General features: G+C 37.3%; 1 protein-coding gene across 2 annotated transcripts in view; it reads left to right on the forward strand.

The window, feature by feature from the left end:
* Positions 1–5,467: 5,467 nt before the first annotated feature.
* Positions 5,468–19,952, forward strand: part of SEMA3C (semaphorin 3C) — a 213,517-nt gene continuing 199,032 nt past the window's right edge. Inside the window, exons 1-2 of one of the 2 annotated variants that reach the window (XM_055590119.1) lie at positions 5,468–5,829; positions 7,826–7,966. In XM_055590119.1, coding sequence (XP_055446094.1) covers positions 7,864–7,966 — 103 coding nt within the window. In that variant the 5' untranslated portion in view covers positions 5,468–5,829; positions 7,826–7,863. The remainder of the gene's footprint in view (positions 5,830–7,825; positions 7,967–19,952) is intronic. The other variant, XM_055590118.1, reaches the window with a different exon arrangement.

Here is a 19,952-nt window from a genome sequence, read left to right on the forward strand (position 1 = left end):
TGGTAATTATTTTTGAGCCTTGTTACACATATCTGACAATCAGAGGTACTCACATAGGCCTCTTGTAGCTCTCCTGTGAGAACATGTGGGAAAGAGTTTTATACTGCCAGATAGAGAAACAGAGCTCAGGATACAATAGATCTAGCAAAGCAGTTTGCCTTTCTTAAGCAAAGTCTGATGGTGTGTGTGTGTGTGTATATATATTCAATTAGCAAACTCTTTATTAAGGAACTATCATTTACTTTGCAACTGCAGTTGTTGTTGTTGCTCAGTCGCTAAGTCCTGTCTGACTCTTTGCAACCCCATGAACTGCATCTTGCCAGGCTTCCTGGTCCATCACCAACTCCCAGAGCTTGCTCAAACTCATGTCCATTGAGTCAGTGATGCCATCCAACCATCTCATCCTCTGTTGTCCCCTTGTCCTCCTGCCCACAATCTTTCCCAGCATCAGGGTCTTTTTTGGGGAGTCAGCTCTTTGCATCAGGTGGCCAAAATTTCGGAGCTTCATCTTCACCATCAGTCCTTCCAATAAATATTCAGGATTGATTTCCTTTAGGATTGACTGGTTTGATCTCCTTGCTGTCCAAGGGACTCTCAACAGTCTTCTCCAGCACCACACTTTGAAAGCATCAGTTCTTTGGCACTCAGCCTTCTTTACAGTCCAACTCACATCCATACATGACTACTGGAAAAAGCATAGCTTTGACTAGACAGACCTTTGTTGGCAAAGTGATATCTCTGCTTTTTAATACACTATCTAGGTTTTTCATAACTTTTCTTCCAAGGAGCAACTGTCTTTTAATTTTGTGGCTGCAATCACCATCTACAGTGATTTTGGAGTCCAAGAAAATGAAATCTGTCACTGTTTCCACTTTTTTCCCATCTATTGTCATGAAGTGATGGGACCAGATGTCATGATCTTAGTTTTTTGAATGTTGAATTTTAAGCCAGCTTTTTAACTTTCCTCTTTCACCTTCCTCAAGAGACTCTTTAGTTTCTCTTCACTTTCTGCCATGAACAGTATGAAAACGCAACTGCAGTTGTTTATAGTTGATCCTGAAGACAGATACTACTCCCCTCATGAAGTTTCCCATGAAATATTCCTATAAGGACAAAACAAATGCAGAATTCACATTTTACCCCTGTGATGATAATATGAGTGACCACAATACTCTTTTACAAGCTTGTCATGTTCACATAAAAAATAAAATAAAATCACTAACAGACTCTTACTACTGAAATTCCTTACCATTCTACTTCTGTGTTTGAAATACAGTAATATATAGACAGGGACATTCCCTGGTGGCTTAGAGGGTAAAGCATCTGCCTGCAATGCAGGAGACCTGGGTTTGATCCCTGGGTCGGGAAGATCCCCTGGAGAAGGAAATGGCAACCCACTCCAGTATTCTTGCTTGGAAAATCCCACGGACAGAGGAGCCTGGTAGGCTACAGTCCAAGACATTAGAGAGAACATACTTTATTTTGGCTGAGTTGGGAAATATAGAACTTTATTGTGTATGAACAATTTAAAAGTATTTAAAGTAATGCTGAACTAGATTTCACATTTTATAAAATCTTATACATCCACCTGCTATAAAATTACACAGGCAAAAAGGTGCAAAAAAGCAGCAATTTCTTTCTGGCAGTTTCTCTCCCCAGAGCAAACCACTATCACCAGTTTATTTTGTTTAATGCCAGGAACTTTACAAGTTGAGAAGCCTAGGGTTTAGAACACATCAAAAGAGAAAGAGATCAAGGTTCAAAGATATAGATTAGCAATGGGTTAAGAATGAAAGTAGAGATACACTCATTGTATTGAAAAATAAGGAATGATTTAAATGGAGGAAATACTAAAGCCTATTAACCATGCAGATAGCAATTCCACACACATATTTCTAGACCAAACCTGTTTGACTGGCTTGGTCTCAGAACAACTAAGGCAACCAAAAGAGAATGCTGATGTGAACAAAGTCAATAACTGTTTGCAGTACAAACGTTCTAAAGATATGGTTTGGGAGATTTAAAATGCTATCATCTAGAATTTGAGCAAATGAGGAAGTTAGGAGGCAGGAAAGTCAAAGAGGAGAAGAGAATTAGAGAAGGGAGGAAACATACAATAATAACTCACATTGAAAAAAATTAGACAAGTCATTCATGCCAGAGTTTCTCTTTCTAGTCCAGTGTTTACTATCCATGAGACTTTGGGCTAAACTTCTCTGTTCTCATGTGTAAATAGTAATTTCATTTAGGAATGCTGTTCATTTAATATGCAAAATTACTAGAATATACATGATCCATCTTTTCCTGTGACAAATATTAAATATAATTAATAAGAGGAGAAGGATTGAGATTCCTGAAGTAAAGTTTATTCATATAGTTCATCTGTATGGTGGGGAAAACCTGAAAATAATCTTTATTTAAATTTAAAATAATGGATTTCATAGCTGTACAACTAATAAAAGATGGGTACATTACTCAAAATCAGTCCAGGAATTTAAATTTAGGACCACCAAAAATATAAAAATTAAAAAAAGGTCACTATACTTTATTAGGAAAACTTCAGTGTACAAGAGTCTATAACATCATTCCTTTAACATCTCAATGAGAGCGATTTTAGTATTTAAACTTGGATTTTTTTTCCCCAAAAACATTTTGAATAGGGTAAACTTTGTAATTAGTAGCCTCAAAATTTAATAGTGTCATTACTCCTGTATATCCTTGTAGTATTCACCTTTCCCAAACTAGTTTAATTGATTGTGTGAAAGTATTTGTCACTGAGTCATGTCCAACTCTTTGTGATCCATAGACTGTAGCCCACCAGGTTCCTCTGTCCATAGAATTCTCCAGGCAAGAATACTGGAGTCAGTAGCCATTCCTTTCTTCAGGGGTCTTCCCCTCCCAAGGATAAAACTAGGGTCTCCTGCATTGCAGGCAGATACTTTACCATCTGAGACATGAGGGAAGGCCCTCTTACTCAATTAGCTCAAGTTATTTCCCACCTATGAGGACAGGGTCAAAAACTGCATCCAAGAAAAGTGGCACTGGCCAGCAGTGTTTCTTATATAAGTCCTGTCAAGGCTTTTTAGGCTTTTAAGTAGTTTGGAAAAAGAGGGGCAGAGATAAATCTTATTATGGTCATCTATCAACAGTGGATGAGATGGCTGGATGGCATCACTGACTTGATGGAGTTGAGTCTGAGTGAACTCTGGGAGTTGGTGATGGACAGGGAGGCCTGGCGTGCTGCGATTCATGGGATCGCAAAGAGTTGGACACGATTGAGCGACTGAACTGAATGACCCTCTTAAAATTTCACTATATGGCCCAAGTTTCAGTCAAACATGAGAAGTAATTGTGTCCTTGTGCTTGAATCGGACTTGACTAATACCTATCAATATTTTCATGACTCATTTTGATACATGGTCAATGGTAAATGTCTGAGTCCTGTGCAAATACTATTAATGTCTCAGTACTGGGCAAATACTGTTCAGTTAAATACACTGAAAGAAGTTTATTCAGCAAAGAAAGAATCATAGCACAAGTTTCATAGACTGGTTAAATATAAGCTATTTGTCATACCCTCTAAAGCCTGTTGAAAAATTGAGATGATTCTTCCAGCTTTAGTAAAGTGAGTTTGGTAGTAAATTTGGCGTGCATTTCACCTTGATTTCTTTATCTTGGTTCCCTGTGTAAATATATTCTACTTTGTACGGGTTTACAGATTAATCAGTGTCTAATGGGGCTTGTCTGGTGGCTCAGCGGTAAAGAATCTGCCTGCAATATAGGAGATCTGGGTTTGATCCCTGGAGGAAGGCGTGGCAACCCACTCCATTATTCTCGTCTGGAGAATCCCATGGACACAGGAGCCTGGTGAGCTGTAGTCCATAGGGTCACACATAGTCAGACACGACTACAGCGACCAAGAAACTGCAGCAGCAAGTGTCTAATGACTCCACATTTTGAAATTAAGGATTATACAGTTTGTTAATGCTCACTCCATTCTTCTTTCTAATGATTTATTCTTTCCCTCCCTAATTTACAAATCCTGAAGGATATATACAAATACATCAGTAGGAAAGTAATAGTGATCACTATAACTCGGATCTTAATCAGTTTCAGAAGTATTTCAGAGAAAACCATGCATAGTGTTTACTCATGTTTACATCTGGTTTCTAATACTGTCAGATGTTTTGTCAGTTAAATTCATTATTACCAACATGTCAAGGAGCTGCTCACATTTTTATTTCACTAATTATCGCAAAAATAATTTAACTGTATTAGATTTTTTTAAAAAAGAACAGATCCACTTAATTTGAAATTTCTTTCATAAACATAGTTTGTGTCTGAAGATAATATTGGTCATGGAATATAATTTTTGATCACAAGTTTGCATTCTTATTTGGCATAATCCCTTCATATCTCACTGCACAGAAAAAGTTAGCGGCATAACATGTCTCCGTAAGAAGTGGTGCTTAGATACATGAAAGATGTGTCTTAATCACTTCTTCTCTTCCTCCTAGTGAGATTTAGCTCAGCTGTCCCACTCCATCAAAGATTTTGCACTCTCAGAAGTATTTTCTATGTTAGTTTATAAGAATTTAGTGATCTAACTTACTTCATAAAGAAAATTATAAGAAACATGGTGGAGAAATTATACTCCATGTCCTCTCTGTATAGTGACATCTACTGGGCTGTAGCTCACAGTGATTTTTAAGCAAGTACCTGCTCATTTTATGGAGGTGGAAGCTCATTTCTCCCCAAGTACAAATATCTAGTTAATTGTGATCCAGAGAAATAATTTTCACTTAAACATCAACGTTAGTTCCAGAATTTAACAAGGTTACCTGAAGGTAGTGCTGGAAATATATACCCTTGATGTCTACATTCGTAAACCTCTGTTGGCATAATTCAAAACAGGCTTCCTCTACACAACTGTGAAATAATTTCTTGTAACTATGTTTTGGGAGTATCCCGGAAAGGAGGGTATTGTATATGAGTGACCGTGGAGAGGTCGACAAAGTTACTGCTTTGGGGACATTAAGGAAGCACAGTAGGAAACAATACCCATTAAAAGGATAAACTTCTGCGATGAGACTGTTTTATGTCGACCGGTTTTAGAAAACGTTCTACAGGGAAAGGACGAGACTCATGCCTTTTAAAAACCCATCTATTTGCCTTAAAAGGATGCTGTGATCCTTTTCTGGCAAAAACTGCTTTGCACTTTGATAGTTAAGGCCAAGCTTAATCCTGAATGCCTTCCCAGAGCAGCCGGTAACAAACAAAAACCTTGGAACACACCCTGTTAAGTTGCTCACTCCACGGCGGAGTGAGAAAGGAGCAGAGTTGTTTAGTTGGCCCCCTAGCCTGCTGCAGCACATTCCTGTATCTCGAGGGCAGCTTGTCCTGGGGTCGGCCCCGCCCTGGCGGCTCCCTGCCACCCTCTCGCGGGCGCGCTCTGGGTGGGGCCTCGCGGCCGGTGGAGATGCGGCCGAGTGTGTTGGGCGGGTGATGTGAGCTGGCTGGGCGGCGCGCCGGGGCAGCCGGAGCCGTGCGCCGCGTAGCTGTAATCGGACACCCGAGCGCTCGCCCTTTGCGCCGGCCACTTTCCATTCACTCCCGAGTGCTTGATTGAGCGACGCGGAGCAGGGCTCCGGGTGCCGCGCCGCTGCAACGCTGAGGATTCCTTTACAAAGGAACTCAAAAGGCAGGAAAGAAAGAATTTCATCGCTGGGACGCCCTAGAAATTACGGTCTTTTGGGGAAAGGGCTAGAAACGAGGATCCAAACCTGTAGCACATTGACGACTTTTCCGCGCTGATCTCTTTCCACCTCGGTAAGCTGGATTCGTTGTTTTCAGCATTACAAATTTAGCAAAATACAACTTTGGATCTGTGTATAGACTTTTCACACATCTGTGTTCTCAAATCTGGATATTTTCTTAAGAGCGCATGTAGTTTGTCATGGAAGTATTTCCCTTGCAGAGAGCCTGGCTGGAATTGTTTTTTTAGGTTATGACACCTGCGGAGAGTTTAAAGTTGAGTATCCCTGCCTTCTAAGGCAAAATTACTGGAGAGAATTTTATAAGAGGCTTTTTATTACATGTTATTAGTGTTCAATCACAAGTGAAAACAGTAAGCATCGTGTCTTAAGTGTTTGAGTTAAAGGGAAGAAGTCATAAAATATGAGGGGCGGGGGCATGTATAAGATACTTGACTTTCCCTCACTTCTCATCTCTGGATGGCTTGAAATCACGTTGCTCTTTATACTCACTACACTTGACCTGTCATTTCATCTCCAATGTTATTTTTTGCAATTTGTGGCATATGTTGCTTTCATGGGGACATATCAGATAAGATATTGATAATAGCAGTATGTAAAAATGTATAATTAATATCCTGCTTAATACAGAGGCAAAGGTTAGGCATATTGATATATTGGGGGGGGGGGGTGGAATTTAACTATAAAGTCAACAAAACCAGGGAGCAAATTACTAAGGGAAAGTCACCCTATAAAATCGGTTTTCTTTCAAGTTAATTTAGGGATGACAAGGTGAAGAGGTTGTGGAAGCAGGAAGAAAGTGTTTCTTTTGAAAATTACAAACAGAAACATCTCTAGGGTTTCCTCCATCTGTGTGGTAAAAGAAGCATAGAATTTTTTTTTCTACCTCTTATATGTACCACCTAAGAAATCAATATAAGTTTTGTTTACATTTTGTTTACAGTGGCATGTTCAGTTTAATTATTCTTTTGCTTCTGTATTACTGAAGCTTCTCTATTGCTTCTGTGCTGTATTACTTGTCAAATTTTAGTGGCATTTCTTTATAGCCACATACTATTGAAGATCAGTATTGTTGTAACCTGTAAAAATAAATTTATAGATTAAACTCTGTCGTGTCATCTCATTGTATAATTGTGTTAGACTCAAAATGATTTTTTTTTTAATGGTCCTGAGTTTATTTTGCATATTGTGGCTACTGGAGCTCCTATAGATTTGATATTACATGTTATGTGATCTCTGGTGTTCAGACATTAGTTAATAGCATGTATCAATTATAAAGATATGGTTTTAAACAGTAGTACCTGTCTCTCTGATTTATCGTTTGAAATTTTGACAGCCCACTTTCTAGTTGATTTATTTTAAAAAAGCATTGAGGGATACATGGTTCACTGGATTGCTCACCACTAAGTCATTGGTTTGTATTTGGCACAAATTCATGGTTACCTCATCTACATCATTTAACAGCTGTATGGTCATCTGTACAACTGGCAGATAACTAATTCCAGTGATATAAGTGATCAGGAATTGAGCCCTGGTAGATTTTTGTGTAGAAATATCATTTCAGAGATGGTTACTCCAAAGAGCTAATGAGTGTGTGGAAGTGAAATTTTATGTGAGATTTTTCTACTGCTACTATATTTATGGTAGAAAGAGAAGTGTCCATCTGTTAATACCTATTGGCACCATTCTCATGTCTTTTCAATGTAATGTGTTTTTTGTTGTTGTTTAAAGAGAATAACAAGTTTAAATATTGGTTTTTTCCTTTGGGAATTGACAACATTTTCCTGGCTGCTTTGTTTAATATTCACATTATTTTGCTGGATAATGAAATAATTTCACTTTTAACAAAGACTTCCAGACACAAATGAAATCAAATGCAAATTTTCACATGTAAGACAGAAAGTCACAGCACCTCCTACTGTTTGCATGACTCTAAAAGTTCAGATATGTGAATAAGGTGCTGTCTAGATTGCAGGTTTTGTGTGTTTGGTGGGTGTGTGCTCCTAAAATGTGAAGTAAAATATAACAAACTTATTATCTTTATTGTAAAGGTATTTTCCCTTGGATATTAACTTGCAGATCTGAAGAAATGGCATTCCAGGCAGTTTGTGTCTTGGTTGGAGTATTTGTTTGTTCTACCTATGTGAAAGGATCGCCTCAGCCCCAAGCAAGAGTTTACTTAACATTTGATGGTAAGAAAGTTGATAAACAATCTGAGAAAAATGTTGAAGTCTTTTTTTTTCTTAATGCAGATAAAAAAATTAGTAAAGAGAGTAAAATAATAATTGAGTATTGATTAGCGTTAAAAAATGTCTACTGGATTGCTTTTTGGATGATGTGGCTATTTTAAATTATTGATTAACAGACAAAACCCTCTATTTCATTTGTTTATGAAAATGTTTGAAATGGATTCTGCCCTTTTTGAAGTTTCTTCTGTGTTTACATGTACATGCATGAGGAAATGGTGAAGAATCCAAAGCCTAAGATCTTTAAGCTTAGTAGTCATTTAACTTTGATGAGGAACACCCCTTCTATGGTACTTCTCATCAATAGAAAGAGCTGTGCAGGTTTAGTTATTGAAATTTTTTTCTAATACATTTTGAGCCTTAAATTTAAGACTGGGTCTCTCCATATATTGTTCTAATGGTGTTCTTCTATTTCCATGAGGAGATCCTGAAGTTGGCAAACTCTCCTAATTAATTGAAAAGGACCTAAAATAATATGCTTTTGATTGCTGTTGTTTGCAAATTCTCTCTTCCAAATCTTAGGAAAATGAGTGTGATTTCAAATATTCACGAACATGAAAGGCTTATTAAGGTCCTCTGAGGGAATGGTTTGCCAAATGTGTGCATGAGCTTTAATGTATATAATTCAAAAGACTTGGAGATGGATGATTTTGGTTGTCACGTAACCCAAAATAATTGGACAGATGGAATAAGAGATGGATCAGGAAGATCATCTTGCCAGTCAGAGTCACTTATACTTTTATTGCTCCTTTCATCTTTATCTCTGCATAAACGTTAGTGTCACTGGGCATATTTTCATTCATTTGAGAAATAGTATACTCTCAGGCCTTATATAGCTGTGTGCCTTTGAAACTCTGTTATCTTGGATTTCAAACAGCAGTATGACTTGACACTTATGAGTCAAATGTCCATCTATTTCCTTGTTTCTTAAATCACCAGTACTTTCCCCAGGGTCATCACAAACACTGAAGGAGCCTTATTTGGAACTTAGAATGTGTGAGCTTCTAATTGTTTCCTTGGCTTCTGAATTAGCCATTCCCTCAAGAACCCATGGCTATCAAGTTAAGTTGGGAAGAAAAAAGACCTTTTGAAATGTCTTTTTTTTTTTTTTAATTACTAACACATCTTGCTGGCTGCTTTCACCTCTTCTCCCAGGATGAAAACTGTGAATTGTTGTTGTTGTTTACTCACTAAGTTGTTTCTGACTTTTTGCAACCCCATGGACTATAGCCCACAGGCTCCTCTGTCTGTGAGATTTCCCAGGCAAGAATGCTGAAGTGGGTTGCCATTTCCTTCCTCAGGGGATCTTCCAGACCCAGGGATCGAACCTGCATCTCCTGCATTGCAGGTGGATTCTTTACCACTGAGCCACCAGGGAAGCCCTAGGGCTATGAATTATCTAATCAAGTAAAAAAATAAAGGTATTAAGGAGCAGTGCAATTCCCTCCCTGTTTTCTGTATTTCTCTAGTGTATAGGAAGATGACATGGCAACCCACTCCAGTATTCTTGCCTAGAGAATTCCGTGGACAGAGGAGCCTGGTGGGCTGCTGTCCACGGGGCTGCACAGAGTTGACACGACTGAAGTGACTTAGCATGCATGCATGCATAGGAAGATGAAGTGATCACATAGATTAGGTACCTAAATCTGCTTTCTGTTACACTGAAACTAATTAAAAAATTTTAAACTGAAACTTAAGCTTGAATATGTAACTGTTAAAAACAAGTTTGTCACTAGAGATAGTTCATCGTCTGTTTTTGAAAAGACAGTTACATTTTTATCTTTTAAAGAGGAAATTAAGTAATACAATCTTTTAAAACCAGACTTCAGTATCTTATAGAATAATGACTACTGTTTACAACGTGACTGGGAATTATGATGAACTTTTTAAAATACTGCATATCTAAAATTTTAAGTGCTCTGAAATTTTAAAAAAATATTTTAGAATAATACTTAATTTATAACATATGCAGAATACAGCATGATTAGATAAGCTAACTATATGAAAATCTTATAATTCCTATTTTATTCTTCCTAAGAGTCTTACTTGGAAATAACTAGATAGAATTCACTTAATTTGGATACTGTTTTAAAAAGATATATCAACAAGGATAATTAAATCCCACAATTTCTAAATTAATAACAAAAAAACCCTCCAAAAACTAACTATGTAATAGGAAGAGTATCTTGAGCAAAACCAGTTGTTTAAAATGTATAGATTTTAATCATTAGGTCGTAGTAATTTTCTTAACTGATTTGACTGTACCTGCTTGAAATCCTGTTCCAAATTTCTTATTACTTAAAGTGTCTCAGTGATCTTACTATGATTTGTCTGAGTATCACACTGAATAGGTTACTAAAGATATAGAATTTTTGTACAGGGTTGACATATATACTTTCTTTCATTTATTAATACTTTAAAATTTCTGAGTGACCCATTAGAAGAATCCTTTCAGTTTTGTCTTACTGTCCAGTTAAGAATCACAGTCAGTTTAAAGGTGTGTGAAATAAGAGATCTCTTCTCCCATACACATTCTATCCCTTCTTGTGGTGGTGGAGTGATAGAGTGATAGCATTTGGGAAACAGTGACTTACAGATTTGCCTTCCCTATCAGAGAAGGCAATGGCAACCCACTCCAGTACTCTTGCCTGGAAAATCCCATGGACGGAGGAGCATGGTAGGCTGCAGTCCATGGGGTCGCTAAGAGTCAGACACGACTGAGCGACTTCACTTTCACTTTTCACTTTCATGCATTGGAGAAGGAAATGGCAACCCACTCCAGTGTTCTTGCCTGGAGAATCCCAGGGACGGGGGAGCCTGGTGGGCTGCCGTCTATGGGGTCACACAGAGTCGGACACGACTGAAGCAACTTAGCAGCAGCACTGATCTAGCACTAGCACAAGGTCACCTAGATGGTTATCACTCCTAGGGGAGAATATACTTCAGGCGTTATTAAATAATTATGTGTGCTGGATAAATCTTGAATGTTAAAAGAACTGTTATTCCTATTAGATACTGTGTTTCATAAAATTTTATGCCAAATAGCTTTTCAAATGAATAAAAAGTTCATGCAAATTATTTTTGTTTGAATTGAATTTTTATTGAAAAAAACCAGTAGTTTATGGATTCATATTTCATAACATTATTGTCATATTCTTTCCAGAAAATCTTTAGGACCAATAAGGTTCATAAGGAAAAGCAAGGCTATGTACTTAAACAGACAGAACCTGTTTTGATTGCTAATATTATGTTGAAGTTGTTAATGTTCAATCAGTTAGTCATTTCTGATTCTTTGCAACCCCATGGACTGCAGCTTGCAAGGTTCCCTGTCCTTCACTATATCCCAGAGCTTGCTCAAACTCATGTCCATTGAGTCAGTGATGCCGTCCAACCATCTTGTCCTCTGTTGTCCCCTTCTCTTCCTGCCTTCAATTGTTCCCAGCATCAGGGTCTTTTCCAGTGAGTCGGCTCTTCACATCAGGTGGCCAAAGTAGTAGAGTTTCATCTCTAGCATCAGTCCTTCCAATGAATATTCAGGGTTGATTTCCTTTAGGATTGACTGCTTTGATCTCCTTGCAGTCCAAGGGATTCTCAAGAGCCTTCTCCAACACCACAGTTCGAAACCATCAATTCTTTGGCACTCAGCTTTCTTTATGGTCCAACTCTCACATCCATACATGACTACTGGAAAAACAATAGCTTTGACTCTGCAGACCTTTGTTTACAAAGTAACGTCTCTGCTTTTTAATATGCTGTCTAGGTTTGTCATAGCTTTTCTTCCAAGGAGCAAGCATATTGAAGGATGTTCCCTCTATTCCCGCATTTAATATTTCTTGTAAATGAATGTTGAGTTTTGTCACATACTTTTTGTGCATCTATTTGAGACAACCAGTTTTTCTGGTTCTTCCCCTTCATTTTGATACTGTGCTATATCATGATGATTGTTTTGCAGGTATTGAACCATTCTTACATCCCTAGAATAACTCCCAATTGATTATGGCGTATGCTTCTGTTAATGAATTGTTGAATTCTGTCTGCTGATATTTTGTTGAGGATTTTTGCACCTATGTTCATCTGGGATATTGGCCTATAATTTGTGTGTGTGTTTGGTGTTCTTTATGATAGATTTTCATGGCAACCCACTCCAGTATTCTTGCCTGGAGAATCCCTTGGACAGAGGAGCCTGGTGGGCTACAGTCCATGGGGTTACAAAGAGTCGGACACGACTGAAGAGACTTAGTATAGCATAGCATAGCATGATAGATTTTGTATTTCCATTTGTTGTATTTCCATTTTCATGTGTCCCAAGATATTTTCTTAATTTTTCTTTTGATTTCTTCATTGACCAATTGGTTGTTTAGTTGTTGTTGTTTAACTGCTAAGTTGTGTTCAAGTTGTTCAGTAACATGTTTAATCTCCACCTATTTGCAGAGTTTAGTTTTTGTTTTCTGATTTTCCTTGTAATTGATTTCTAGTCTTATACCATTGTGATCAGAAAGATACTTGATTTGATTTCAGTCTTCTTAAATGCATATGACCTAAAATGCGATCTATCCTGAAAAAATATTCCATGTGCCCTTGAGAAGAATGTTTATTATGATGCTTTTAGATCGAATGTTCTATATGCATCTATTAAGTCTTTCTGGTTTAATGTTTTGTTCAAGACTGATTTCTGTTGATTTTCTGTTGGGATGATCTATTCATTGATTTAAGGGAGATATTAAAATTCTCTCCTATTATATTGCTGTCATTTTCTCCCTTTAGGACTGTTAATATTTGCTTTATATATTTAAGTACTCCTATTTTGGATGAATAAATATTACAAATATTATATCTTCTTGTTGGTTTGACAACTTTATCATATAATGACCACCTTTGTTTTTTTTTTTTTTTTTGCATTCTTGGTTTAAAGTCTATTTTGTCTGATGTAAATATATCTACTCCAACTTTTTTTGGTTTCTGTTTGCATAGAACATCTTTTTTTTCATCCCTTAATATTTAGTGTATGTATGCCTTACATCTGAAGTCAACCGCTTGTAAGAAACATGTAGTTGGGTCTTGTTTTTAATCCATTCAACCACTCTATGTGTTTTGATGGTAGAATTTATTCCATTTATGTTTAAAGTAATATTAAGAAAGTATGTATGATTTTTCTGTTAATAATTTTTTCTTGCTATTCTCTCTTCTTTTCTTCTCTTATTCTCTTCCCTTGTGCATTTGTTGTTGTTGTTTTCTTTCTTTTTTTATTGCCTGATAGCTCTTTTTTCCAATTTTTATTGGAATATAGCTGATTTACAGGACTTCCTAGGTGACTCAGTGTTGGAAAATCCATCTGTCAATGCAGGAGACACAGGATATGCAGGTTTGATACCTGGGTCAGAAATATTCCCTGGAGGAGGGAATGGCAACCCACTCCAGTATTCTTGCCTGAAGAATCACATGGACAGAGGAGCCTGGCAGGCTACAGTCCATAGGGAAACAAAGAGTTGAAATGACTGAGCCATTCAGCACACACATCACAGTTGACTTACAGTATTGTGTTAGTTTCTGTTGTATAGTGCATTAAATCAGGGATATGTATACATATATCCACTCCTTTTTTTCCCCCTTAGATTCTTTTCCCATATAGGCCATTACAGAGTATCTTCCTTTGTGTTTTGATGACTTTTTTTACAGTTATGCTCAGATTTTTTTTTCTTATCTTTTATGTACCAGTGAGATTTTTATTTTCATATGTTTTCTTGTTACTGTTGGTTCCCTTTCTTTTCAGCTTAATGAAGTCCCTTTAACTTTTCTTATAAGGCCAGTTTATTGGTTGTGAACTCCTTTGGTTTTTTTCCTGACTGGAAAACTTTTATCTTTCCTTTGGTTCAGGATGATAACCTTGTGGGGTATAATATTTTTGGTTGGAAGTTTTTTTTTTTTTTTCTTTCAGCACCTTGAATATACCATGCTACTCTCTTTTGTCCTTGAAAGTTTTTGCTGAAAATTCTACTGATAAGTCCTATAGGGATCCCATTATATGTAACAAGTTTTTTTTTTTTTTTCCTTTCTTGCTGTTTTTAAGATTCTTTTGTGATCTTTAAATTTGACCTTATAATTACAGTGTGTCATTGTGTGCATATCTTGGGTTCTTCTTATTTGAAACTTTCAGGGATTCTTGGATCTGGATGTCTGTTTCCAAAATAAGGGAAGTTTTCAACCATTATTTCTTTGAATAAATTTTCTGCCTTTTCTCTCCTTCTTGTACTTGTGGAACCCTGGTTAAGCAAATGTTACTCCTTTTCATGTTGTCATACAGGTACTGTAAGCTATCTTAACTTTTTAGAATTCTTTTCTTTTTTTTTGTTTTGTTTTGTTTTGTTTCCCTGTTTGGGTGAATTCCACTACTCTGCCACCAGATTACTGATTCTTTCTTCTGTTTCATCTTGTCTGCTGTTGAACCCTTCTATTGTATTTTTCAGTTCAGTTTTTTTTTTTCAGTTCAGTTTTTATATTCTTTAATTCTGAGACTTCTCTTTTGTACTTTCTTATCTTTTCTGTATTGTTCAGGTTCTCACTGTCTTCATCAGTCTTCTTCTAAATTCAGTGAGCATCTTTATGATTTGTGCTTTGAACTGTTTATCAGAAAAATTTCTTGTCTCCATTTAATTCAGATTTTTTTTTCTGAGGTTTTATTTTGTTCTTTGTTTGGAGCATATTCTTGTTTCCTCATTTTGCTTGACTCTTTGTTTCTGTGTATTATATGAAAGTTACCTCCCTCAGTATTGAAGGAATGGTCTTTTGTAGGAGATGAACCTTAATTGTTCAACCTTGAACTAGCACTTGCTTGTCTCTCAAACCTTTGTGATTGTCTGAAAGTGTGAAAGTGTTTAGCTCAGTCGTGTCTGACTCTGTGACCCAATGGACTCTTAACTTCTGTCCATGAAACTCTCCAGGCCAGAATACTGGAGTGGGTTGCCATTCCCTTCTCCAGAGGATCTTCCCAAACCAGGGATCAAACCCCACTCTCCCACATTGCAGGCAGATTCTGTAAGCCTTTTGATTGTCTAAGGAAGCTTTGTGATTGTCTAAGCAGTCTGATTCATTCTTGACAGGTCACAGATGATGTAACAATGACTGTGAGAGTTTCATAGCAAGAGATTTCAGGAAGAACCTAGTTTCAGGCTAATTGGAAGACTTTCCTCATATAGCAGCTTTTGAAATATGCAAATATATACAGCTCTGTGGGACAACACTTTTAAGCCCTGCTGTCCTCTAGACCAGGTGATATGAAGGTGTCCCCTGAAATTCAGGGCTCCAAACAAGTGTATAAACTATTTTCTGGTAGGTACTAGTGAGCTGAAGTGAGGCCAGAGGAGAGTACAACCATGGCATTCTCTGGCCTACATTCCCTGAGAGCACTTCCATAGCCTCTAGTGTGTGGCAAATGTTAAGTCTCCCCCTAAGACTGAAGCTCAAGAAAATAGGTCTCTCTCTCTCTTTTTTTTTTTCTTTCACAGAAAGTCAGGTTGTGTTTCATTATGCTGTGTTCAATGTCCTGGGTGTGGTAGCCTCCCAAGAACTGACTCTGTTTCAGTCCAAAAAGTTCGCCAGGCCACCAAGCCAGATAATCAGGGTGCATCTTCTGTGTGGACTGGGCATACCTGCTGGTTTTAGTGATCCAGCAGGAGAGCTCAGGGTCATGATGAATCTGCAGACTTTAGCAGTAGTAATGAAGCAGAAGAGTGCAGTAATACAACTTCCAGCTTTAGTAAAGCAGCAGGAGAGCACAGGGCAAGTCAAGAATGCCAGAGATACTGCAGAGCAACAGGAGACTGCTGTGGCTGTTTGTGTTTACTGGCACTAGCCAGGTAGTGGGGAGAACACAAAAAATGTCACTCACCAACACCTCAATCCCCAGAGAGAGTCCCAGCAGTCCACTACTCCTCCCCTGCACTGCCCCCTCACCCCACCCCCAACCCCAGCAGATGCTTTAAGACTGGCAAATGAATTACCTTCATGTATATATAGACTAGGAACTTTTTAGGCTGCTACTTTTCTGCTGAGTCCCAAGGTGAGTTGTCTATAAGTCTTTAAATAGCAGAATCTAGGCTCCAACAGCCTTTTGGAGCCTGAACATAAGCCCCTGGAAATAAGTCCCTTGATTTCAAAGGCAGACATTATGGGAGCTCATGTCTCCTGTGCAAGTCCCAAGGGTTGGGGTACTTGATATGGGGCACAAACCACTCACTCCTCAAGGAGACGTTCCATATTTGTGAGCTGATTGTGGGTTGCTGTACAAGAGATGGATTTTCTGGCAGGAAAACATCTCTGCCTGTCCTGCCCCTTTTATCCTTTGAGCTGTTTAGTTTCCAGCTCTTTTTTTAAAGGGAATTATTCCTTTTGTAGTAGAAGATTTGGTTGTGTTCATGTGAGATGGTGAGTTCAGGATCTTCCTATGTTTCTTAGCTTGAACTGAACAAATTCAATTCAGGTCAGTTGCTCAGTCATGTTGGACTCTTTGTGACTCCATGGACTGCAGCTTGCCAGGCTTTCCTGTCCATCACCAACTCCTGGAGCTTGCTCAAACTCATGTCCATTGAGTTGGTGATCCCATCCAATCATCTCATCCTCTGTTGTCCCCTTCTCCTCCTGCCTTCAATCTTTGCCAGCATCAGGGACTTTTCTGATGAGTCAGTTCTTCGAATCAGGGGGCCAAAGTCTTAGAGCTTCAGCTTCAGCATCAGTCCTTCCAATGAATATTCAGGACTGATTTTATTAGGATTGAATGGTTTGATCTTCTTGAAGTCCAAAGGACTCTCAAGAGTCTTCTTCAACACCACAGTTCAAAAGCATCAGTTCTTCGAAGCTCAGCTTTCTTTATGGTCCAACCTTCACATCCAAATATGAGCAGGAAAAAAGGTAGCATTGACTAGACAGACCTTTGTCAGTAAAGTAGTGTCTCTGCTTTTTAATATGCTGTCTAGGTTTGTCAAAGATTTTCTTGCAAGGAGAAAGCATCTTTTAATTTCATGGCTGCAGTCACCATCTGCAGTGATTTTATAGTCACGTTTTTAATTTCTGTTATTAAGTACTGACTTATTTAGGAGCGTTATGCTTCTTGATAAATTTACCTCTTTTCCATTATGAAATATCTCTGATTATTCCTGGTAGTAATTTTTGTTCTGAAATGTATTTTGTCTGAATGTAACAATTTCATTTTTCTGGTAGAATGAAAAATATTAACAAAAAATTAATTATAATTTAGTGGGAGAAATATTGGTTATGATTTCAGTGCCCTTGAGGAAATTTTTAATGAAATATTATGAAATGTATTTAAACAAATACTTTTATGTACATAAATGTATGAATATTAGATTGACATTGTGGTATAATGAGAACAGTGTTTACATGGAAATAAATATTTCAGGGGTTTCAATCCTTACTTCAGTAATTAACTCTGAAACTTTGTCAGGACCTCGGTTTCCTCAATCATGTACAAAAAAATTTGGACTAAATTGTTTCTAAGACCCCTTGCTATATCCGTTGGTAAAATTATATGATATTTGAGCTTAGTTTTATTTTATAAATATGACCTCCTTTGAGTAAATCTTTCACAATAATATCCTTAGTATTTTTAAGAACATTTTGTGTGAAGAACCTAGGCAAGTGGAAGAAAAGAAACCTAAACAATTTTTTAAAAATTCATGGGTTTTATTACTGGTTTTAAATCATAGTTGTTTGCTTCTTTCTGGGTATGCTGTATTGGGGTGGTTACTTAATTTTCTTAATCCAGAATTTTATAGTCTATAACATGATGATACTGCTTCATAAAATCAGTTTGAAAATTAAATGAGTTAAGTTTGTAAAGTGTTTTATGTTGTATGTAGTGTTCATTCTATTATAATACATGAAGGCTTGCATGAGTTATTGTTTGTAAATATGATCTTCATTTGGCCTTCTCTGGTGGCTCAAATGTTAAAGAATCTGCTCCAATGCAGGAGACCTGGGTTCGATCCCTGGGTCAGGAAGATCTCTGGAGAAGGAATGCTAACCACTCCAGTATTCTTGCCTGGAGACTTCCATGAACAGAGGAGCTTGGCAGGCTATAGTCCATGGGGTCGCAAAGAGTCAGACACAACTAACTAGCACAACAACATAATCTTCATTTGTACTGTATTTAATTCCACTCCGCTTAGCATAGAGACTGCTATTTGTTATTGCTCAATAAATGATGAGTTAACATAAGTTTTTTTTTTTTTTTTATTTTTTTTTTTTAATTTTATTTTATTTTTAAACTTTACATAACTGTATTAGATTTGCCAAATATCAAAATGAATCCGCCACAGGTATACATGTGTTCCCCATATGATACCCATTTACCACTACACCTCCACGGCCAATAAAGCTTTAGTACAGTACAATCACTCTTCAGTAAATTTTAATTTTTTTCAAATTGATAGATATCAGGCAAAATGCAATAGATACTCATTTCTTCATCATAGCACTAGAATAGGAACAGCATGAGAGAGGAATTTTTGTTACTTTTTACACAGATGAATTTAGATCCATCCCCTGCTATGCAGGTGATGGTCAGGTGTTTTCTGGTGGTGGTTTAGTCACTAAGTTGTGTCTGACTCTTGTGACCCTGTGGACTGTGGCCTGGTGGGCTCCTCTCTCCATAGAATTCTCCAGGCAAGAATACTGGAGTGGGTTGCCATTTCCTTCTCCAAGGGATCTTCCTGACCCAGGTCTCCTGCATTGCAGGCAGATTCTTTACTGACTGAGCTACGAGGGAAGCCTCTATCCACTTCCAAACTCTTCACATTATACGCTAAAGATTCAGTGTGGTTTGGGAATTCACCTTTATATGTTAACCCTTTTCAGTTAATTCTCAAACTTCCTTCTAATTATTCTGTGTCCTTCCCCATCGACATCTAACCTCTGTAAATTTTAGACATTTTCTACCAGAGAACCTTCTGTGCATTTTGATTAGAAGCCTGGTTTCCAGTGTTAAATGAAAGATACTGCATATAGGTCCTTGATAGGTAACCTGCCAATAGTATTGTCTTAATCCTCGGTGTCGTTGGCATTTATGTATGCTAGCATGTTTGGCATATCTAGATATGTCTACAATTTGGAAGTATTGACCCAAATGAATAATTTTTTTTAAGATTCTGTTTTTCTTAAGTTCAGTTTTTCATGATGAGCTTAAACTGCACTCTGATATAAAATTTATGTGTATAAAAATATCCATAAAAAGATGCTAATAAAATCAATATCACAAATATAAATATACCCATGTAAATAACAAATATGGGCATACACTCAAAGCAATGGCTGTTAAATAGTTTGTTTTTTTCATACTTTTGATGTACTTGAAATTGATTCAAGAATATTTGCATTGTATATGAAAATTTAATATATCTTAAGTCTGATATTTTAATTCAGAATTACTGGATTTGTTCATTTTATATGAAACAATGAAGATATATATTATTAAATTGCTGAAAGACTACAGTATCTTGGATTGTGTGTGTGTGTGTGTGTTTTAAGATTGGATTGTTGTTGTTTAGTCACTAAGTAGTGTCTGACTCTTTTGTGACCCCATGGACTATAGCCCACCGGGCTCCCTGTCCATGGCATTTCCCAGGCAAAAATACTGGAATGAGTTGCCATTTCCTTCTCCAGGGAATCTTCCCGACCCAGGGATTGAACCCACATCTTATATATTGCAGTCAGATTCTTTACCACTGAGCCACCAGGAAAGCCCCTAAGACCAGGTTTCAGCTGAAATTCAGAAGTTAACTTATCCTAAATCACACAATAGCTTCACCTCAGTTACCAAAGAAGCAATAATTCAATCATGTAGATTTTTTTTAGTACAATCCTCTAAGTTATCAGACTTGATTTTTTAAGTAATCCTAAAATATACTGGATTATCTTTTTT

The sequence above is a fragment of the Bubalus kerabau genome, chromosome 8, assembly GCF_029407905.1.
Source record: "Bubalus kerabau isolate K-KA32 ecotype Philippines breed swamp buffalo chromosome 8, PCC_UOA_SB_1v2, whole genome shotgun sequence".
NCBI lineage: Eukaryota > Metazoa > Chordata > Mammalia > Artiodactyla > Bovidae > Bubalus > Bubalus kerabau.